The following is an 18,233-nucleotide window of genomic DNA, read 5'->3' on the forward strand; positions in this document are numbered from 1 at the left end:
CAGATATACATAACATCCAACAGTGCCTGGATCTTTTTTTTTCTGGGGACTTCAGAATTGACATGTCATATGTTCAACCCCTTCAGTCACATAATTATGTTATTTAACAGCAGGTCAGGCACATGATTGTGGAAATCATGGACTCGTTCTTCAGGTAAAAAGCAGGGGGCCCAGATTGTTGTCAACACAGTTTACGAGCCAGCATCTGTGACAGGGATGTATTAGTGCACATGACATGGCTGTGAACTTAATGCTGAATGACAGGGGTAGACATATCCTACCATCCAAATAGCATTTTATTAGGGAAAGCTTTGCTTATTTTAAACAAAACAATGTCAAAACACAGGAATATATATTCCAAATGTTTGAGTTCTGAAAATCCCTACATAAATCACTGTGTATTAATTCAGCTTCTAAATCTCTGGATTTGTGTTATTACATGAACCCATGTCTGAAATTGTGCTCCAGCTGGGAGGAGACTGGTAGAAACTCAGGGTTTCTTTATACTGAACCTGCCAGCAAGAAAGTTGGCTTCATGGAGTCAGTTACCATGGTAACAGACTTGGGTTAAGTTTCCCTGGTGGAGTTTCCCTCCACCAAAGGTTAACATACTCGGAGTGTCAGCATAACCCACTTTCTGGAACAGGCCCCCGATCTTCCCTTGTTGCACGAATAGAGTTCATCTGCATCTTGGTCCCTGTTGAGATTCCTTCCCTCTAGGAAAAGAAATGAGCATTGATAGGCATATAAATAACTCAATAGTCAAATATGAATAGTATAAATATTTTCATTCGCACTGTATTTAAGGCAAATTTTTGTCCAGTGGCTTTTTCTTTATTGTAGCTCATTTTAGTTTTATGGTTTTTATACATTATATTATATATATTATATGGTTTGGCACAATTAGTTTAAATAACGTCTTATGATTTTTTATTTATTTATTTATTTTACATCTCCCATTGTTTCATTTTCAGATTCAAACAAGTACATGGTATTTTTGATTGTTTATCACCAGGTTTACTTAGCTTAATCCAGGACTCCATAGTCTCAGACTAATTAAAACAACCTTAAACTGAGATTAGGAAATCAAATTAAATGTGCCAGTTTATCCAGACTATCCAGAAAGCATAAGATGAAGCTTTATATGTGCAACATTTTCTATCAGCTGTAACCTGACTTCTGTACACCCACATCACAGTTTACATTTGGAGTCTCATTGCAGCAAGGTTCTCCTTTCTTAAGTTCTTAAGAATGACCCATCATCTTTCCTCAAGCTCTTTTTTTTTAACTATTTGACCCAATCTGTGAACTTTGGCAGGAACACGCCAGGGTTTAATTATTTTCTGCTGTGCATTTTTCAACCATTTTGGTTGCATATCAGCTATCCAAGGGCAAGGATTTTCACAAAATGCCTGGGGCTTTAACATCAATCACAGAATCAGTTTCAGAAAAGGTGACTATTTTAACGGTATTTGGTCTACAATGACTTCAGTGGAAGGCTCACATGAAATATATAGATTAGGCCTAACCTAGAGTATCTAACTAGTATTTGTAAAAAAAATAAAATAAAATAAAAAAGTTAAGAAATAATAATATAATATAGCATGTTACCACAGAAGCAGCCTCCTGCAGCAGTAGCTGAGGGATAGCTGAGAGATTTCTGAGGGCTGCTGCAGTGGATGTTCCTCCCACCATTAATTGCAGCAGGTGTGCTGATTGTGAAGCAGCAGGGAGAGACAACCTGCTGCCGCTGTTCTCATATGTAACTCCATACTTTTCATTTATTTAAATATTTTTTGTCTTTCTCAAGTGACTGATTCACTCGCAGTAATACCACAGTGAACAACAATGTGCACAACACTTAACCTCTCAACCTCCGACCACTTCAACCTTACAGACATTGACCCTCAGAGACTGCAGGAGCTGACCCACCGCTCCATCAAAGTAAGCATAATAATCGTTTTGGGCGTGATGATTACTTTGGGAAACATTGCAGTTCTCCTGGTTATTACCTCCTCGGTGGCTGGTTGGTCAAGAAACTCTCGGTACTTTCTCCTCTCTCTCACTGCTGCAGACTCTTCGTTTGGACTGCTGGTTATGCCCTTGAATCTCTGGGTGAGTCTGTTAAAGGATTACACCGAGGGCCCAGACGCTCTTTGTCATGTCGTGGCTTTTTGCAATGCCACCGTCTACTCCACCTGCATGTACACACTGGCCTCGATAAGTCTTGAGAGGTACATCGCGGTGTTTTACCCTCTCCAGTACTCAACTCTGATGACCAGAAAAAGGACGCTGCTTTTGATTGCCTTCGCCTGGTGTTTCCCCCCCTTCTTACTCTGGCCAATCTCAGTTCCAGACGGCATCATCGAGGTTCATTTTTCCACCGCTTCGCTGGTCTGCAATCCATCCTATTCTACAAACGTAGCCTACTCCTTGAGCTTGACATGTTTAATATTTTTCCCTTGCTCCATCGTCATGACATATGCAAACCTGAGGGTGTGGTGCGCAGCCAAGAGACAGACACTAAAACTGCGCAAGTACGGCTTTGCGCGTGGCAGCAGGCACACTGTGGCATCAAGGGTGCTTGTGCCTGTGATGGCCGCGTACTACACTTGTTGGACACCCTGCATGGCGGTTATGATCTACAATGGTAAGCAAAAGCATCTCTGAGAATGAGCCTTTAGTGGAGATGTGGGTTAAGAAATAACTCATTATAAATCTGTTTCACACAAACAGTTAAAAAAAAAAAATCTATAGTTCACGAAACTATCTTTCTTGGCTTCAGTTTTTACATTCACCAATTTTGGCTTCTCTATGCATATTCATTGAACTAAGTCACTAAGATGAGGGTGCTGAGCTTTCAAAAGAGTGCAAATCGTTCCAATCCTGCAACCTAAAAGACAAATGCATACTGTAAAGTGGAAGTATGTGGGTTATTTCTTTTGCACCAGTATAATCAGCTGAGAGATTTGAGTGTTATTGCTGCATATCACAATGAAGGATGAAGGAATCTAAAGCATGTAGTAGCTAATGCATCCTGCTGATGTCTAAATCTGAGCAAGCTGGCATTAACTGCAAAATATCTGGAAATTTAACATTCACTGTACATCCTCTGTATGATGGTTAGATGTGCTTGCAGTGGGCTATACAGTATGACATTAAATTAACCAAGAGGGCAAGTCAAGCCAGAGATTTTATGTCTGATTATGTTATTTTTGTTTGTTTTGTTTTGTTTTTCCTTCTTTACTTGTTCTGAATTCAAAGGAATGATTGCTCAAAGTAGGCATTTATAAGATTTATTTGTATTTCACAACCATAATTTAATATCCGTTTCCCTCTATCAAATCTTTAATTATCAGGACTGTTGGAGGAATAGCTGTCAGTTATTTTTGTAATTGTGGGCATGAATATACTGATTCAAGCCCAGTTATGACTCAGACTTTTTTTGACTTTTCTCATTTACCCCGAACATGTGCTGTCTTGGAGTAATCACGTCTGAAAGTGGAGTCACAGCTCAATATTTTTAGAAGTGAAGACCTTTTCCAAATGGGGCTCTTATCTATCAGATATGAAAATCCCTGCAAAATGAAGCTGACAGTCTTAACATAAATTGCTATGTGTGTGCTAGTCTAAATGGTGATGATGATTCCAACACTAAAGTACTTTCTTTCAGTCCACCAAATCCCAGCTAATTTTGTACTTTTTTTTTAAATCTGGACTTTTAATGTTAGGTTGATGGCTTCACACCATCACTCTCTGGTGAAAAGACTCTAAAAGGGATTTTTTAATGTTCTATCAGGCATGCTCATCAAAATCAGTTTATTGCAGTTCCCAAATAATTCATACCCATGCCAAATTAAACAATAAGACAAGGTTTAAGATCTTGTCTTAATAATTTTGGGTTTAAATATAACCAATCACAGACCAACCAGAGCAAGCCTCACCACTCATTTTTATTTGGGTTCTGCTATCTTAACTCTGTTGTCTTCAGAGTATGAATATCTGCCTTACCTTAATATTTTCTGTCCCACAGCAGTCTCCGGTAGCAGCATACCAGAGTGGGTTGAGTTTGTGGTGGTGTGGTTGCCAACCTCTAATGGTTTCCTCAATTGCATCTTCTATTTCTGGATAAATCGAAACTTCCGCAGAAAATTTCACCTTGTTCTCCAGAGGCTGGTTCTGGCCTTCTGCCCTGAACTGGCCAAAACCCTCAACTTCAGCAACTCATCAGGATATTTGGACAATACCATCAGTGTACATGAGCGCTCTTCTAGTGTGTCCTCCACCTGTACTCTGGTGACTTTGGCTTAGGACCTCTGGACCTGAAGAGTACCACCAGCATGGTAGGTGATATGGTCAGTGAACCTTTACTGTGATGCACTGTCTGGAAGGGCAACCAAGGCCATGTTGTTGATACGTCTCCATGAATGACATCAAGGTTAAGGAGTGAAGTAATGAGCCACACAAGTTGCAATGCAGATGGTTTAATACTCAGGCTATGTTTGCAAGTGTTTGAAATAACTGCTGTACATTGTACATCATATATGTATATGTATATATGATATACTAATTATTGTATTTAATTTTTTATCCAATTTCAGTCTGAAACCGATGTTCAGTTAACTGGAACATAAGATCTGTTTTGTGAGTGATTTGGATTTTTTTTTTTTTTTTTTTACTCATTAACACAATGTTGCCAGGATTTGATTTCTGGTCTTAAACCACCTTTTTAGTTGTTTTATAGCTGGCCATCAACCTTGTCTGTGCTCCAGAAATGCCTACAAATGTTCTCTGTACAGTTTTTAGTAGTGTCTGCCTTTTAAGACCCGTTGCTTAGGTAAACACATCTCAGACATTTGAAGTTAGTCAATTACCTCATCAAAATAACCAACCTTTAGGCTTCTTTTCATATGAGATATGTGTGAGTGAGTCTGATTAAAGCACTTTGAAGAACTAAGGCCATCAGCCTAATCTTTATTGTAAACTGTGCATCAAAGATTTTGGCATATAAGAGCTGAGAGAAGTTAACATTTAAGCTGCAGTCCTTCTGTGCATGCAAGAAGAAAAGTAATTTAGCACCTACACTGCAGAAAGGTCACCACATTTTGTGCTAGGAAGAGATAACTTGTGCTGGGAAGATCCGGAGCTTAATATCTCTAAATAAACAGCCTCTGGAGTTACTCCTCATTGTCTTCCGCTTGTATTCAACTTGGCAATGAACATTTCCAACTCTGAATAAAGTTTAGTGTCATGACTAAGGTTGATTTAGAAGAAAGTTCAGTGTAATTTTTGAAAAACATTGCAAAGAAACATTTTATGCAGTTCATTTTAGACCTAGGGTTGCTGCTTGGTGTTGCTATCGGCGAGTCTCAGAAAGAAAATCACCAAGTTATGTGAGACAAATGACCTCATGACATTTTGTATGTACATATTGTGTTTCTAACTTTAAAGAATAATGTGTTGATTTGTAGATCTGTGAAATAAAGTATGATGCCTTTGAATTGTTTGGTAGACTTTTAATCTGATTTCAGTATTTACAGATGTAAAATTGGTAAGGTGGAGAACTGTAATGATGTGAAGGTGAGATTTTTTTTACTAGTGAGTCTATATTAATTGTGTGGTGATTGTGTAATTTACTCACAGAGCCCAAGCCGCAACATTTTTCAGTATCTGCCTTTAAAACAAACCCGTAATAAGCTGCCAGTTTTTGTTTGTTGTGAGTGAATATCTTAGAAACTTGAGGTTAGTAAGAACTGCAACAGAGCTGGTTCCAGGTGTTTATTTTACTTACTGAACTGTTTTATTCTCCTTGCTGGAACTTTGACAACAGGCACCAGCATGTCATGCATATAGTATTTCTTGAAAACCTAATTTCTTCTAATACAGAAATGTGATTTTAGCTTGTCACATAATGTACATGTTTTGTTTTTGGTTTATAATTAACTGTGTGTTTGGGTGGTTTAGAGAATAATTTACATATAATTGATTTCTTAGTCTATTTTAACACAAACTTGTTATAAAACACTACATTATAAGACAAATTAGATAACCTACTAAACTAAATAGAAGCCTTATGTGGGTGTGCGTGTGTGTGGGTGTGTACCATAGTTTAGCACATAATTTGACAAGATTACATATACAGATATGAGAAAAAGAAATGATCTAAATGAGAGTTTATTTTATTTATTTGGGGAAAACTATAATTTCCCATGCCCAAGCTTTATTTTTAGCCACTCTTTTTGTGAAATTCTTCCAATTTGCAAGATATTCAAGATCATTACATATCCTGTCCTTTTAATTCTCTACATTAGGATTATTATTCTGTGGAAAGGTCCATTCATGATGCAGAATTAATAGAAGAATCAACGTCTGCAAGCTGGTTATTCCCCTTGGGCAGTAAAGCCATCCCATACCATAAAATTTCCATCACCATGCTTCACAAGTGGAACAAGCCTATTTTGAAAACATGTTTTTTGTTCATCTGTCCAGACCACCAGGTTCCCAGAAGCCTGGTATTTGCTGGAATGATAATGTGCAAAATATAATATTGACCAAATTTTCTTTATAAACAGCAAAGCCTGTTACCTGGCATACATGTGGAAAACATCCTGCCTTGTTCCAGTGCCTAAAAAACCACAACCAGCTGAACCAAAAGACTACAGACCAGTCGCCCTGACATCTCACGTCATGAAAGTCCTGGAGAGACTCTTACTGGCTCACCTCAGCAAGCAGGTGAACACCTTTCAGGACCCATTACAGTTTGCATACCGTAATGGGCTTGGGGTTGAAGATGCCATCATATACCTGCTTCAGAGAGCCCACTCTCATCTGGACCAGTCAGGCAGCACTTTGAGGGTCATGTTCTTTGATTTCTCAAGTGCTTTTAATACGATTCAGCCTGCTCTGCTGTGTGAGAAGCTGCAGAAATTCCAGGTGGATCCCTCCACAACCACCTGGATTTACGACTACCTCACAAACAGACCACAGTTTGTGAGACTGAAAGGTTGTGTGTCTGAGATGGTGGTCAGCTGCACTGGAACACCACAAGGGACTGTACTTTCACCATTTCTATTCACGCTGTACACCTCAGACTTCCAGTACAACTCTGAGTTCTGTCATCTGCAGAAATACTCTGATGACTCAGCAGTTGTTGGGTGTATCAGTGATGGACAAGAAGCAGAGTACAGAGAACTGGTCGGTCAGTTTGTGAAATGGTGCGGTGACAATCATCTCATCTTGAATACCAAGAAAACAAAGGAGATGATTGTTGACTTCAGGAGGAACAAGAACACACATAGAAGTGTTTCCATCATGGGAGAGGAGGTGGAGGTGGTGGAGGAATACAAGTACCTTGGAGTTCAGCTGGACAACAGACTTGAGTGGAAAAGCAACACTGAGTACATTTACAAGAAAGGTCAGAGCAGACTCTACTTCTTAAGGAAGCTGAGATCTTTTAACGTCTGCACCAAAATGTTGCAAATGTTCTACAGGTCTGTTGTTGAAAGTGCAATCAGCTTTGCAGCAATCTGCTGGGGCAGCGGCATCAGAACCAGAGACTTGAAAAGAATTAACAAACTGATCAAGAAAGCTGGTTCTGTGCTTGGAGTAACTCTGGAGCCGCTGGAGTTGATCATCAAGAAAAGAATTCTGTACAAGCTGACGAAGATAATGGAAGATCCTTCACACCCTCTACACAACGCCGTGACGAAACAACAGAGTGTGTTCAGTGGGAGGCTTGTTCAAGTCCGATGCAAGACAGAGAGATACAGAAGATCCTTCCTTCCAGCAGCTATCAGGCTGAAGAACAAAGCCCTTAATTAATTAATTAATGTGATTGTTAAAAAAAAAAAAAAAAAAAAAAAAATTACTACTACTACAATATTGAATTTCCCTTTGGGATTAATAAAGTATTTTTCATTTCATTTCATTTCATTTCATTCATTTCATTCATTTCATACCTTGAATACAGAAAAAAATGTGTAATCTTTCTATGGTAGTGGACATACTATGTACTCCGATACTTTTGACAGCTGCAGAGATGCTTGAGTCTCCTGTAATAAAGTATTATGGTTTTTGACAATTTTTATTTCTACAAAGTAAAATCTTATTCTTGGGCTGAGTTTACTGGGGAAGTCAGTCTTTTACAAAATGGAAGTAATTTACAATCAACATCATTAATGGGCCTTTCTTGTGGAATAGGTTGAAATAATTTGGACATTTAAATACTCTTCCTAGACAAAAGCATCAGAACCATTTTTTTTTACCCACAAGGCTCTTTAACCCTTATCATAATGGCATTGCAATCTTGCATAACAATAAAATCAACTTCCATTATTGCTTACTTAAATATAGTAACAATGACAGCCATTACTTTGTGATATACTCATTTTTCAACAACAGGTATGTGCTGTCTTTTATGACCATCGTGTCTGATTTAGTTATGTCCTGTAAAACAGCTGTTTGTAAAACTGTATGATAAAGTAAGCCAAATCATGTTCTTTGCTCAAGTGCAAACATTTTAAAGATTATAACTTCACAAATATTGGTTAAAAAGCTGACATATTTAAGAATTTCTTAAATCGTATTGCTAGAAAAGGTGCAGAAATACTCAGAAACATAACCTAACAAGAAGAGAAAAAAGGTGTTTTATTGGCTTTGTCCTTCAGAAAGAAAAATCTTTTCTGTCAATCTTCTTTTTGTCAAGTGAACCTTTTCAGGTGGTTCTTAAAAATGTAAAATCCCCATGATTGCTACTGCAGACACAATCATGAAATATGTGTACTACTAATAAAAATATGTTCTGTAACATTATTTCATGTGTTTAAAACAAAACAAAATGTATTTTCTGAAAAAATGACCTTTTTGCTTTTTCTAATCTTTTTGTAGACCATCGTTATTGTTGCTGAAGTATCTTTCCTGCTGTTTTTTTTTTTTTTCCTTCAAATGGGTCTCTCAGGACAATGAAGTGGTGTGCATTAGCACCCTCACCTCTCCTTGAGGATTGCTGTTAATAGAAATGACAGGCTATTCAGTCATGGGGAATAAGGATTTCAGGGTTTCACGTGTTCTTACAGATCCAACATGCTGTCTTACTGGAACTCGTCATCTTTTTTTCTTGTCAAAATTTCTGTCACATCAGGGCTGTCATGGCCGTGAAGTGGCAAAATGTATAAAATCCAAATTCAGCAAGATTCCGATATTATGCATTTATGTTTTGCTAAACAATTAAAATAAAAAAAAAGTTAAATTTACTAAACTTCCAAACTGTGGTCTTTATCTGTATCATGCTGTCACAGTTGCAATTTTGTAGGCGTTTTTTTTTTCTTCTTCTTTTTTTCTTCTTTTCCCATCCCTGCAAGATGTCTTTTACACCAATGTGACAGTGATGAATTTATTGTGTTCCTCTGTTCAGTGCCTATGAAAACCTTGAGATGAACACAGAGTGGGTGCAGAAATCAAACTAACCATTTATATTCAGATATTTTTTCACTGTCTTTCGAACACCAAGGAGCTGGTACATCAGCATCTTGAGTTTGTAGTGCCATCATCTGTTTATATGAAGTATAACATGGGGTGGGGAAAACAGCGCTTCTCTTACACCGAATTCAAGTTAGATTGGAAATTTTAAGGATTTTCCATGACCCTGCATTGAATTAAGCAGGTATAGACAATGGATGGATAGATGGATGTTAAAAATGTGATAAACTGCAAGGCTTCTGTCATTTTATACGAGATTGTTTCTATTCAAAATTTCTGTATTAAGCACTGAGTCATCTTCAGGGCCATGTTGACTTTATTAATTATACTGCAACCAAAGTGTCTGATTCATATGTCCCACCAGCTTTAAGCTGATAGAAAAAGATGAATCACCACATGTTGATTTGAGCTGTCCATGCTTTGTTGGGGTCGAGTACTCTAACCTGTGAGGGCTCTTGTGGAGGCTGCAGATGGAAAGGCTTTCATTTCAGTAATCATCCCTTCCTGCTCCTCTCCACTTACATCTCTGTTATTTCCAGGAAAAATAGCTCTGGTGAGCAGGCATACAGTATGCAACACTCAATAATTACTTGCTGTACTGAGCTTGCACTATTAATAGGTTTCATATGACAAAATGAAAGAGTAAGTGTTTTGTTTTTTTAAATCAAAATGATAATATTCCAGAAAGACATTTGTAGCAATGTACGCCCCTCCCTGAATGAAAATGTCTATTTTGTATAACTATGTATAAATACTGCTGCTCAAAACAATAAAAGGGAACACTTGAACAAAACATCTTAGATCTTTATGGATAAAATATTCCAGTCATTACAGTGCAGTGGTTCCCAAAGTTTTTCTGCAAGGCCCCCTTTACATCAACCATAATGTCAAGGCCCCCTCATCCCTAATCCTGCTTCCACGTGCACCCCAATGCTTACAAAGAAATGTAAAAAGCAATGTGCCACGAAATAGTCTTTAGTTTTTTTGACTGCACAATAAGGCAGAAGGAATCATCAATTCCTCTGCTGTAGTGTGAAGCGTTTTAAACCAGGAAACTCTACAAACTACTTCCTGTGAGCTGAGCTTTCAATGAAACAGATGCTGCTTTAATAAAACAACTCTGCTATATACAACAGTTGAGTAGTTTATGTCTAAAGTAATCAACAGGCTTGTCTTTGTATTCAGGGTGAGACGTCCCCAAGTAGCATTATAACTTGTTTTGCTTTATACTGTCAGATGTTAATATTTTGCAACATACAACAGTCTCTCTTCATTACCCACCGTTGACCATTACATTACCTGACCATTACCTGGTCAATCCTAGGGCAAGATATGCCAAATCATATTTTCTTCTCTTTGGTAATTAAAATCTCTGTTGTTGATTCATCATTGTTTTTTTTAGCCTTGCTGTGCAGCAGTGTGTATGGCCTCCATGTGCCTGTATACATTCCCTACAATGTCTGAGCCTGCTTCTGATGAGACATTGGATGTTCTCCTGAAGGATCTCCTCCCAGACCTGGATCAGGGCATCAGTCAACACGTGGACTGTCAGCATTGTCATGCATTCAAACAGGGGTGTCAAACTCCCGTCCTCGAGGGCCAGTATCCTGCAGGTTTTCATTGTTTCAAATGGATCCAACAGCTTCTTGTCAACTTCTTTACAATAACATATTGTGCTGGGAAACACAACAAACCTTCTTACCACAGCATGCATTGATGTGCCATCCTGGACGAGCTGCACTTCCTGAGTAACTTCTGTGGTTTCCAGACACCTCCTCATGTTACCTCTAGTGGTGAGGGCACTGAGAAAATGCACATGACCAAAATTCTGCCAGAAAGGGTGAAGATGGTGAAATGATCTGTGGCCACCCCCTGCAGGACCATTCCTTCATAGCAGTTGTCTTGCTAATTGCCTCTCACTTCCACCTGGTGTCTGTTCTATTAGAACAACAGCAGATGACTCAAAATCAGTGCTACTTCCTAACTGGACAGACTGATATCCTAGAAGTGTGAATAACTTTGAGTTACATGGCAATGATTGTGTGTTTCCTTTATTATGTTAAGCAGTGTATACACTATCGTTCAAAAGTTTGGGGTCACTTTGCCATGGGATTCAATAGGGAAGTGACCCCAAACTTTTGAACGGTAGTGTATACCACCCTAGTGTTTTCAAAAATATATTTTTAGTGAGTTTGAGATTGAGCTAGAATATATGAAAAAACCTTACTACTGATCACAGGTTGAATCTACAACCAGCAGGCATTTTCTTCCCATCTGCACTCCTTTCAAATAAAACTGGTTATGAATTTATACTTATGCTCATGAATGTTTATAGTTCGCATCTGTCCTATACCACAAGTAGAAAGCATTATGTGCAGCAGCAGTAAATACACAGGACAGTGTCATTACAGATTCATTAAGTGTTTTATAGTCATTTTGTTCTTTTGAGTAGAAGCACATGTTCAAGTTGCTCATCACCTGCAGTTTTCATCCCAGTACTTAGCTGATCTTTACCTGCTGTGGTGGCATGATTGCCCTTCATTTAGTCAATTTCAGTTCTTACAGTGTACATCCTACAGTGTGAATTGTTTTAAGTGTGCACTATGACTAAAAAAAAACCTTTTTGACAACTTTTCTATAAAAAAAAAAAAAAATCCAATTCAATTTTTGAAAGTCAACTTGTTTTATTAAATCATCACCTACTGCACTGAATCCAAATAAGACACCATTTCTACGTGTTATTTCTTCACACTTAGATTTTTATTTGATTTATAGAGTATTTCAATAACAAATAGCAGTTGAAATGCAAAAAGATTACAAACGTTTGAAAATCAGATGACACTTTGACATCTGGAAGTAATATTTTGATCAAATAAAAAATTTTTTTGCAGAAACATAAGTGACTGTTGGTAACTAGACAAATGAATTATGAGGTGAACCAAGAATTCCAGTTCATCTCCTAAACTTGGTGCTCAAATGCTGTGTGGTGCTTATCTGAATCAAATTAAAAATATTTGGTAAATAGGTGAATAAATGCACAGTAACGAACTGTAGACTACAAACCATGCATCTATGGCTATTATTTCTGGCTAGTCCCCAAAGAGCACAAATATATGCACATGACCTAATGGAAACCAGCTCAAAACCCACAATGATAGTACCTCCTACCCAAGTGTAAAAAAATGCAGATGCATTACAATTCAAGAAATTACTGAAAAAGAATCAGTTAAATAACACACAGAAAAATAACAAAGAAGCTGAATTAATATTCAAGTACACTGTTATTTATCATAATCTATTATATCTGGATGCTAAAAGTATAAAGTATATTATTCATACTCAATACATTTACAAGTCAGATCCCATTCTATCTTAAATAATCGCAGATAAAATTAAAAATGATTTTCAAAAAGGATCAGACACAAATATTTGACACTTCATTTTTACATAGCTGGACAGATTGTTTGCAGGTGTCAAATGCAATAAAAAAGCAAAACTGTGCATTAAGGAAGGAATGACATTAATCCCCCGAAAATGTTGTGGAGGTCATGAAGGTTAAAATCTAGAATGGGGACTGCTTACCACAAACAGGATGTCGTCATCTAACATATCCTGCAATGTACCTATAGTCGGTGTAATTATATAAGTGCAACTGGATTTTTCTAAATGGTCAAATGAGTTATGAACATCCAGTTGTGTTAAATGCACATAAAAGTTAAGCTGAAAGACAACATTAAACATCATGACTATGGGCATAGTGACAATGACATAAAAAGAAAGTAAAGGCAGACAATTTAATAAAGTCTCCACCCCAGCTCTCTTAGATGCTCTCCAAGTAGACGGACAAAGACAACATTTCATCACACTGCTTCTTCTCTTTTTTTTGTTGCTGAGGATGCCAACTGTCCCAACTGTGTGCATTCAGCAATGAGGATGTTTTGGTCAAACAATTCAAGGCCGCCTGATGAAAAGAATGGGACGAAAACAGGATGCAAGGGCTCAAGAGGACTTGTGTTCAAACACAAAGAAACGATATATGATCCCAACAACAGCTGCAGCTGCAGCAGGTATCAACCACATGGTCCAGGAGCTGCTGGAAAACAGAGTAATCCCAAATATTACATAACTGACTGTTGGTAACTACACAAAAAATGCAATTCTTAAACATATTTAAACAGATTTTTACACATACAGCAAGTCTGAGGCACCTTATCCCTTTTTTCCCCACTAACACCATCATGCTGACTTACCTGGACTCTCCTGAATTTGTGATTTGTTCCCCCTATAGCAGAAATGAGAGGATACAAATATAAATTTGATACTGGAAAGTAATAAACTATGAACCATTTCTAGGTGGACTGTAATTCAGATTAACTTACCTTTGTTTTCTCCTTTTTTCTGTCATCCTGTAAAAACAACAAACATGATGCATGGTACAAGTTACTATTGATGAATCTAGAAGAAAACATCTAAATATGAGGTAATTAACATACATTAGAGAGCCATCAGAATACTGTCATCCCTCTTACAGGAGTGACATTTCCAAATGAATTCATTAATGAAGATTTGAGGATGCAAACAAATAGGAAAAGAAACAAAAATCTCATCATGCTTTAAACATACTGGTTTGTGGTAAGTTTAGTTCACCAGATTGTCAATCGTTGTGTGCTGCAGGTTTATTAAAGTCAAATAAAAACAACTTGTTTGAGCAATGCCACAAAGAATCAGCAACACAGGAAATAGCAGGGGAATATTCTTTGAAAGCAGAACATCTCTTTATTGCCTTATCTCTCCCTAGTACTGCTAAATATAGATAAATGATGGAGATTTCAATCTTCAGCAGTCTGAATTATTCCATTATGGTGGAAGACTTCCAAAGTCCCTTTTTTTTCTTCTTTAGTTAAAAATTTATTCTTGCAGAGATGCAGTGGAGGGATCATAACACACATTAAAGTATGGAGGATTTTTATAATTACTAAAATCTAACCTTGAAAAATGACCTCATGATTTACCGACATCAGTCTACTGAAGTCTTATGTTTGCTTCAGAAACAAATTTTTCACAAAGCATAAACTCTGTGCCCCTGCTTAAAATACAAGCGCATTAGTACAGGATTTGTTCAAAAAGCAGTACTTGTGTACTCTAATCATTATTCATTTAAGTCTTAAAGGAGCCTTAAAGGAATAATGATTAGAGTAAGCAAAGTTTCTTCCACAACTGTCCTACAAGCATGTGGCTGTTGTATAAAGATAACCTTGAAATATTGTAAACATGTCCTATAAAAAACAACTGAACTAAATAAACATAGAAGAGTAATGAATTTTAACTGAATCCTATTATATAATGTGATACAGTGTCTGATAATTTAATGATCTCAAACTGGAATGCGGTTTTTGCTCATTTCAACTTGTTGAGCAATCTTTCACATTTCTATTCTATTTGAGAGATTAAACAAAAAAAAGTTACAGCAGACTGAGTATGAAATTGGGAAACTATTTAAAAAGAAAATTGTGTTTGTTAGTTTAGGTAAAAAAAAAAAAAAAAGAGAAAATAAGCTTCACACTGCACCATCTTGTGACTCCAAGCTACTTTATATGCAAAAATGGCTACATTCTCCTCAATAAAACTGTGATGCTAATAATTTGTTCTGCTTAAATTGGTTTGGTTTATGCCCTGATACTCGTCTAAGTTTATCTCCAGTATTTGACAGAAGGATATGAACAATGACATTCAGATATTAAATATATTTAGGCAGGAAATTATCTTCTTACCACATGGAGCTCCCCAATGTAGTACTGCTGGAGCATCTCCCTGGCATCTGTGGAATGACCCACATCCTCAAAACTCTCTGTGGCATCCGCACCTCCCTGCTCCAATAAAACCTCTTCACCGCCTGGATGCTGAATCATGGAATCATAAACATGGACAGGAAGTAAGTGCATTCATTCAGCTACTAATATTTTAGGATTTGATTATACTTGTTTATAATATTGGGGGTTTTGTGCTTCTACACTCATCTTCTCTACATTTTAAAGTGAAATATAATTTTACTCCCCACAACCAACAACTTAACTTACAAGTGCCTGACAGCAATGTTTTTTTGTTTTTGTTTTTAAGTTTTTATTCGCCTCTACTTAAAGCAACTTACTTCACCGCATGTTTCGGCATAGCTGACTACAAACAGAGGCTTACAGGAACTTTATCACTCACTATAATGAAACCTTTTTGTTGCAATGGACAAATAAAAAACACAAATAAATAAAACATTACTAAATAAATCGTTCAACAAATTTAGAAAGCTGAAGAACCAATAATCAAATTGAAAATGAAAATGAACCAAAGATCTGAATACCACTACTACTGTACCTACTAAAGTTTAATACACTGTACAGTGAACTTGATGCAGCAGTATCAGCTCCCTCTAATGTCAAGATACGTTGAAAGCAAGCTCACAAGTTGGCCTGACAGTAATGTTGCCGACAATATTATACAGATATGTGCAACTGTTATATGAAAACAAAGCTAATGGTAGGGCATCTTTAGAGTCAGGTAAAATTGCATTATGTTTTCCAGAAGATTTGTTTATGTAAAGATTGAAACAATCTCCTTAAACCCCTCAGTAAACGTGATTTTTATATTGTGTCTTTATTGGGGGCACGACCTCTGTTCTGAGCCTTTACTGGAGACCTTTAGCAAACGTAACACGTCAACGCATGACACTGAAACCTTTCGTAATTCCGGGAAGTATGCTATGCTAAAGTGACATAACCGAATACTTAAAGTAAACACATAAGTTAAGATAATGTCAATGCCAGACTAGATGCCACTAGTCTATATAAATTGATTCTTACCTCTTCGAGGAAGCTTGTAACGTCATATACTTTATCGTGGATGATGAGCCATGTGTCACTGCTCAAGTTATGTACTCTTATGTCCTCTAACGTGTAGTATTTTACACAGCTATCCGCTGTTTCGCCATTTTTCTCATTGGTGTAGTTGTTAGCAGGTTTGCTGCCCGTATTTAGGTTCTCGATAATTTCCTCACCCATTTTGACGACAGTGTTAAAAATCTATATCGACTTGGTTGGAGCTAGCTAATGTTAGCTTCTGTTGGTCAGGATTGGGTGTAACGCTATCTGAGTCTAGATTAGTTTTCTACACTATTATAAACGAATAAGAGACATTAAAGGATTGCGCAAAGTCCCTACTGTCAGAAAAGAGACAAAAAATAAACCAAACTTTTAACTGTGTGTTACGAAATCATTTAACGCCAAAACCGGTAGACTGCATCAGCAGACTACATCAGCAGACATGTGTAACAGACCAATAACTTGCAATGTTATTACACAAGAGAGCGCAACAACGGGTATCCACCAATAAGAGTGTGAGTATTATAATTGTAGCCAATCAGATCGACCGTTTTCTGATCGCGAGACTAGAACGTTGTCGCGAAGTGTCAAACTTGCGCTGGTGGTGCGCATATGGGTAACAAGCTTAAGCTTATAATGCATTTCTTTAAACATGTCAATAATGTACCCCCTTCAGTTGTTTACACAAGTAAGCATTAAAATTCGAAGTTAATTAAAGCAATTTTACATAGGGGAAATAAAACCTGTTCACTTTCTTTCAGCTGTGCTGAGTAGAAGCTTATGAGCCTCTTTATATGCTGATAGGGACTCGTAAAACATATGTTACCGATAAGTACTCGACTTTGAATACTATAGATAGTGTTCTAACGCAAACCCCTCCTCTTTCATCTAAAGCAATAGTGTTTTCAACATTTTATCATAATCCCTTAAAATGAGGGATGGTTCTACAAGACTGATGATGTTGGAGCCTGGAAATGAGCTAGAGAAATAATTTTGAATCTGCTGAGTTTAGAATTTAGTATCTAAGTACGAGATGGCTTTTTAGACCAGTAAAGTTATGACTAAGATAATATATATATATATATATATATATATATATATATATATATATATATATATATATATATAATAAAAATAATAAAAAAATAGCAAAAAATATTATTATTATTATTATTATTATTATTATTAATATTATTATCTCCATTTACCCATCTTACTAAGGGTAGTAAATCTAGAGATGGAGCCCAAAGTGGTCCACCGTTGTTAGTATACCAATTGTATGTCCATATAAATCAAAGATTTGTTGTGTAAAGTATATTAATTAACTTTAAGCTAAATCAGAATGTTAAAGAATAAGCTCTAATGTCTATGTAGTTAATCAAGGAGGTTGTGGGATGTATTGTCTGTGATGTAGAGCAGTTTGGTAAATGAGCTACTGTAAGTCACTATATTCAAACCAATTTGAGCAAGTTGTATTGAGCCTATTGACATCTTTGGCACTGATGTTGTTCCCAAACCAAAGAACAGCACAGTAGATGACCATTACCACTACAGACTAAGGTTATCTATATTCTTACTACAAACATTGGATTTGAGCTTCGTCATTAAACATATTCTGCTCATTCGTTCTTTGTAAACAACATCTGTATTGGCCTTCCAGTTTAGCCTGTCTTTCAAATGAACAGGCAAGTGCTTGTAATGCTCAAGATCTTTGTCCTCTTCACATGTGATGTTAACTGACTTTGCCACGTATCTTGTCATCCTGAAGTAACAATAATTAAATATAATCAATTGAAATCATCACTCATCACAAAACATTGTGAGAAAAACCTATAGTTAGTTTTCTCCGTCTTGAGTGTACTTCACATAAAAACAAGAACTCCATCA

General features: G+C 36.9%; 2 protein-coding genes across 3 annotated transcripts; one reads left to right on the forward strand and one right to left on the reverse strand.

Annotated features, from left to right (window-relative positions):
* Nucleotides 1-1,682: 1,682 nt before the first annotated feature.
* Nucleotides 1,683-5,492, forward strand: zgc:162592 (uncharacterized protein LOC561993 homolog). The gene is made up of 2 exons (XM_041997489.1): nucleotides 1,683-2,650; nucleotides 4,034-5,492. The coding sequence occupies exons 1-2, from the start codon at nucleotides 1,849-1,851 to the stop codon at nucleotides 4,309-4,311; spliced, it is 1,080 nt and encodes a 359-aa protein (XP_041853423.1). The 5' UTR covers nucleotides 1,683-1,848; the 3' UTR covers nucleotides 4,312-5,492.
* A 6,727-nt stretch (nucleotides 5,493-12,219) lies between these two features.
* LOC121643048 (cytochrome b5) lies at nucleotides 12,220-16,789 on the reverse strand. 2 transcript variants are annotated; one of them, XM_041990238.1, is made up of 5 exons: nucleotides 16,329-16,789; nucleotides 15,249-15,377; nucleotides 13,857-13,883; nucleotides 13,728-13,759; nucleotides 12,220-13,570 (listed from the first exon to the last, which is right to left on the reverse strand). In XM_041990238.1, the coding sequence occupies exons 1-5, from the start codon at nucleotides 16,524-16,526 to the stop codon at nucleotides 13,477-13,479; spliced, it is 480 nt and encodes a 159-aa protein (XP_041846172.1). In that variant the 5' UTR covers nucleotides 16,527-16,789; the 3' UTR covers nucleotides 12,220-13,476. The 2 variants fall into 2 exon arrangements, with proteins under 2 accessions (XP_041846172.1, XP_041846182.1); XM_041990248.1 differs by having other exon boundaries at nucleotides 12,220-13,567; nucleotides 16,329-16,786.
* Between the last annotated feature and the right edge of the window lie 1,444 nt (nucleotides 16,790-18,233).

The sequence above is a fragment of the Melanotaenia boesemani genome, chromosome 1 (genome assembly GCF_017639745.1).
Source record: "Melanotaenia boesemani isolate fMelBoe1 chromosome 1, fMelBoe1.pri, whole genome shotgun sequence".
Taxonomy (NCBI): domain Eukaryota; kingdom Metazoa; phylum Chordata; class Actinopteri; order Atheriniformes; family Melanotaeniidae; genus Melanotaenia; species Melanotaenia boesemani.

What these genes read in the sequence shown, in the direction of transcription:
- LOC121643048 (XM_041990238.1), bottom strand. Translation starts at nt 16,526, where the DNA reads ATGGGTGAGGAAATTATCGAGAACCTAAATACGGGCAGCAAACCTGCT. An exon ending in ACATTGGGGAGCTCCATGTG is followed by an intron (nt 13,884 to 15,248) that starts GTAAGAAGATAA and finishes TTGTTTTTACAG; the next exon opens with GATGACAGAAAAAAGGAGAA. An exon ending in ACAAATTCAGGAGAGTCCAG is followed by an intron (nt 13,571 to 13,727) that starts GTAAGTCAGCAT and finishes TCTGTTTTCCAG; the next exon opens with CAGCTCCTGGACCATGTGGT.
- zgc:162592 (XM_041997489.1), top strand. Translation starts at nt 1,849, where the DNA reads ATGTGCACAACACTTAACCTCTCAACCTCCGACCACTTCAACCTTACA. An exon ending in GGCGGTTATGATCTACAATG is followed by an intron (nt 2,651 to 4,033) that starts GTAAGCAAAAGC and finishes TCTGTCCCACAG; the next exon opens with CAGTCTCCGGTAGCAGCATA.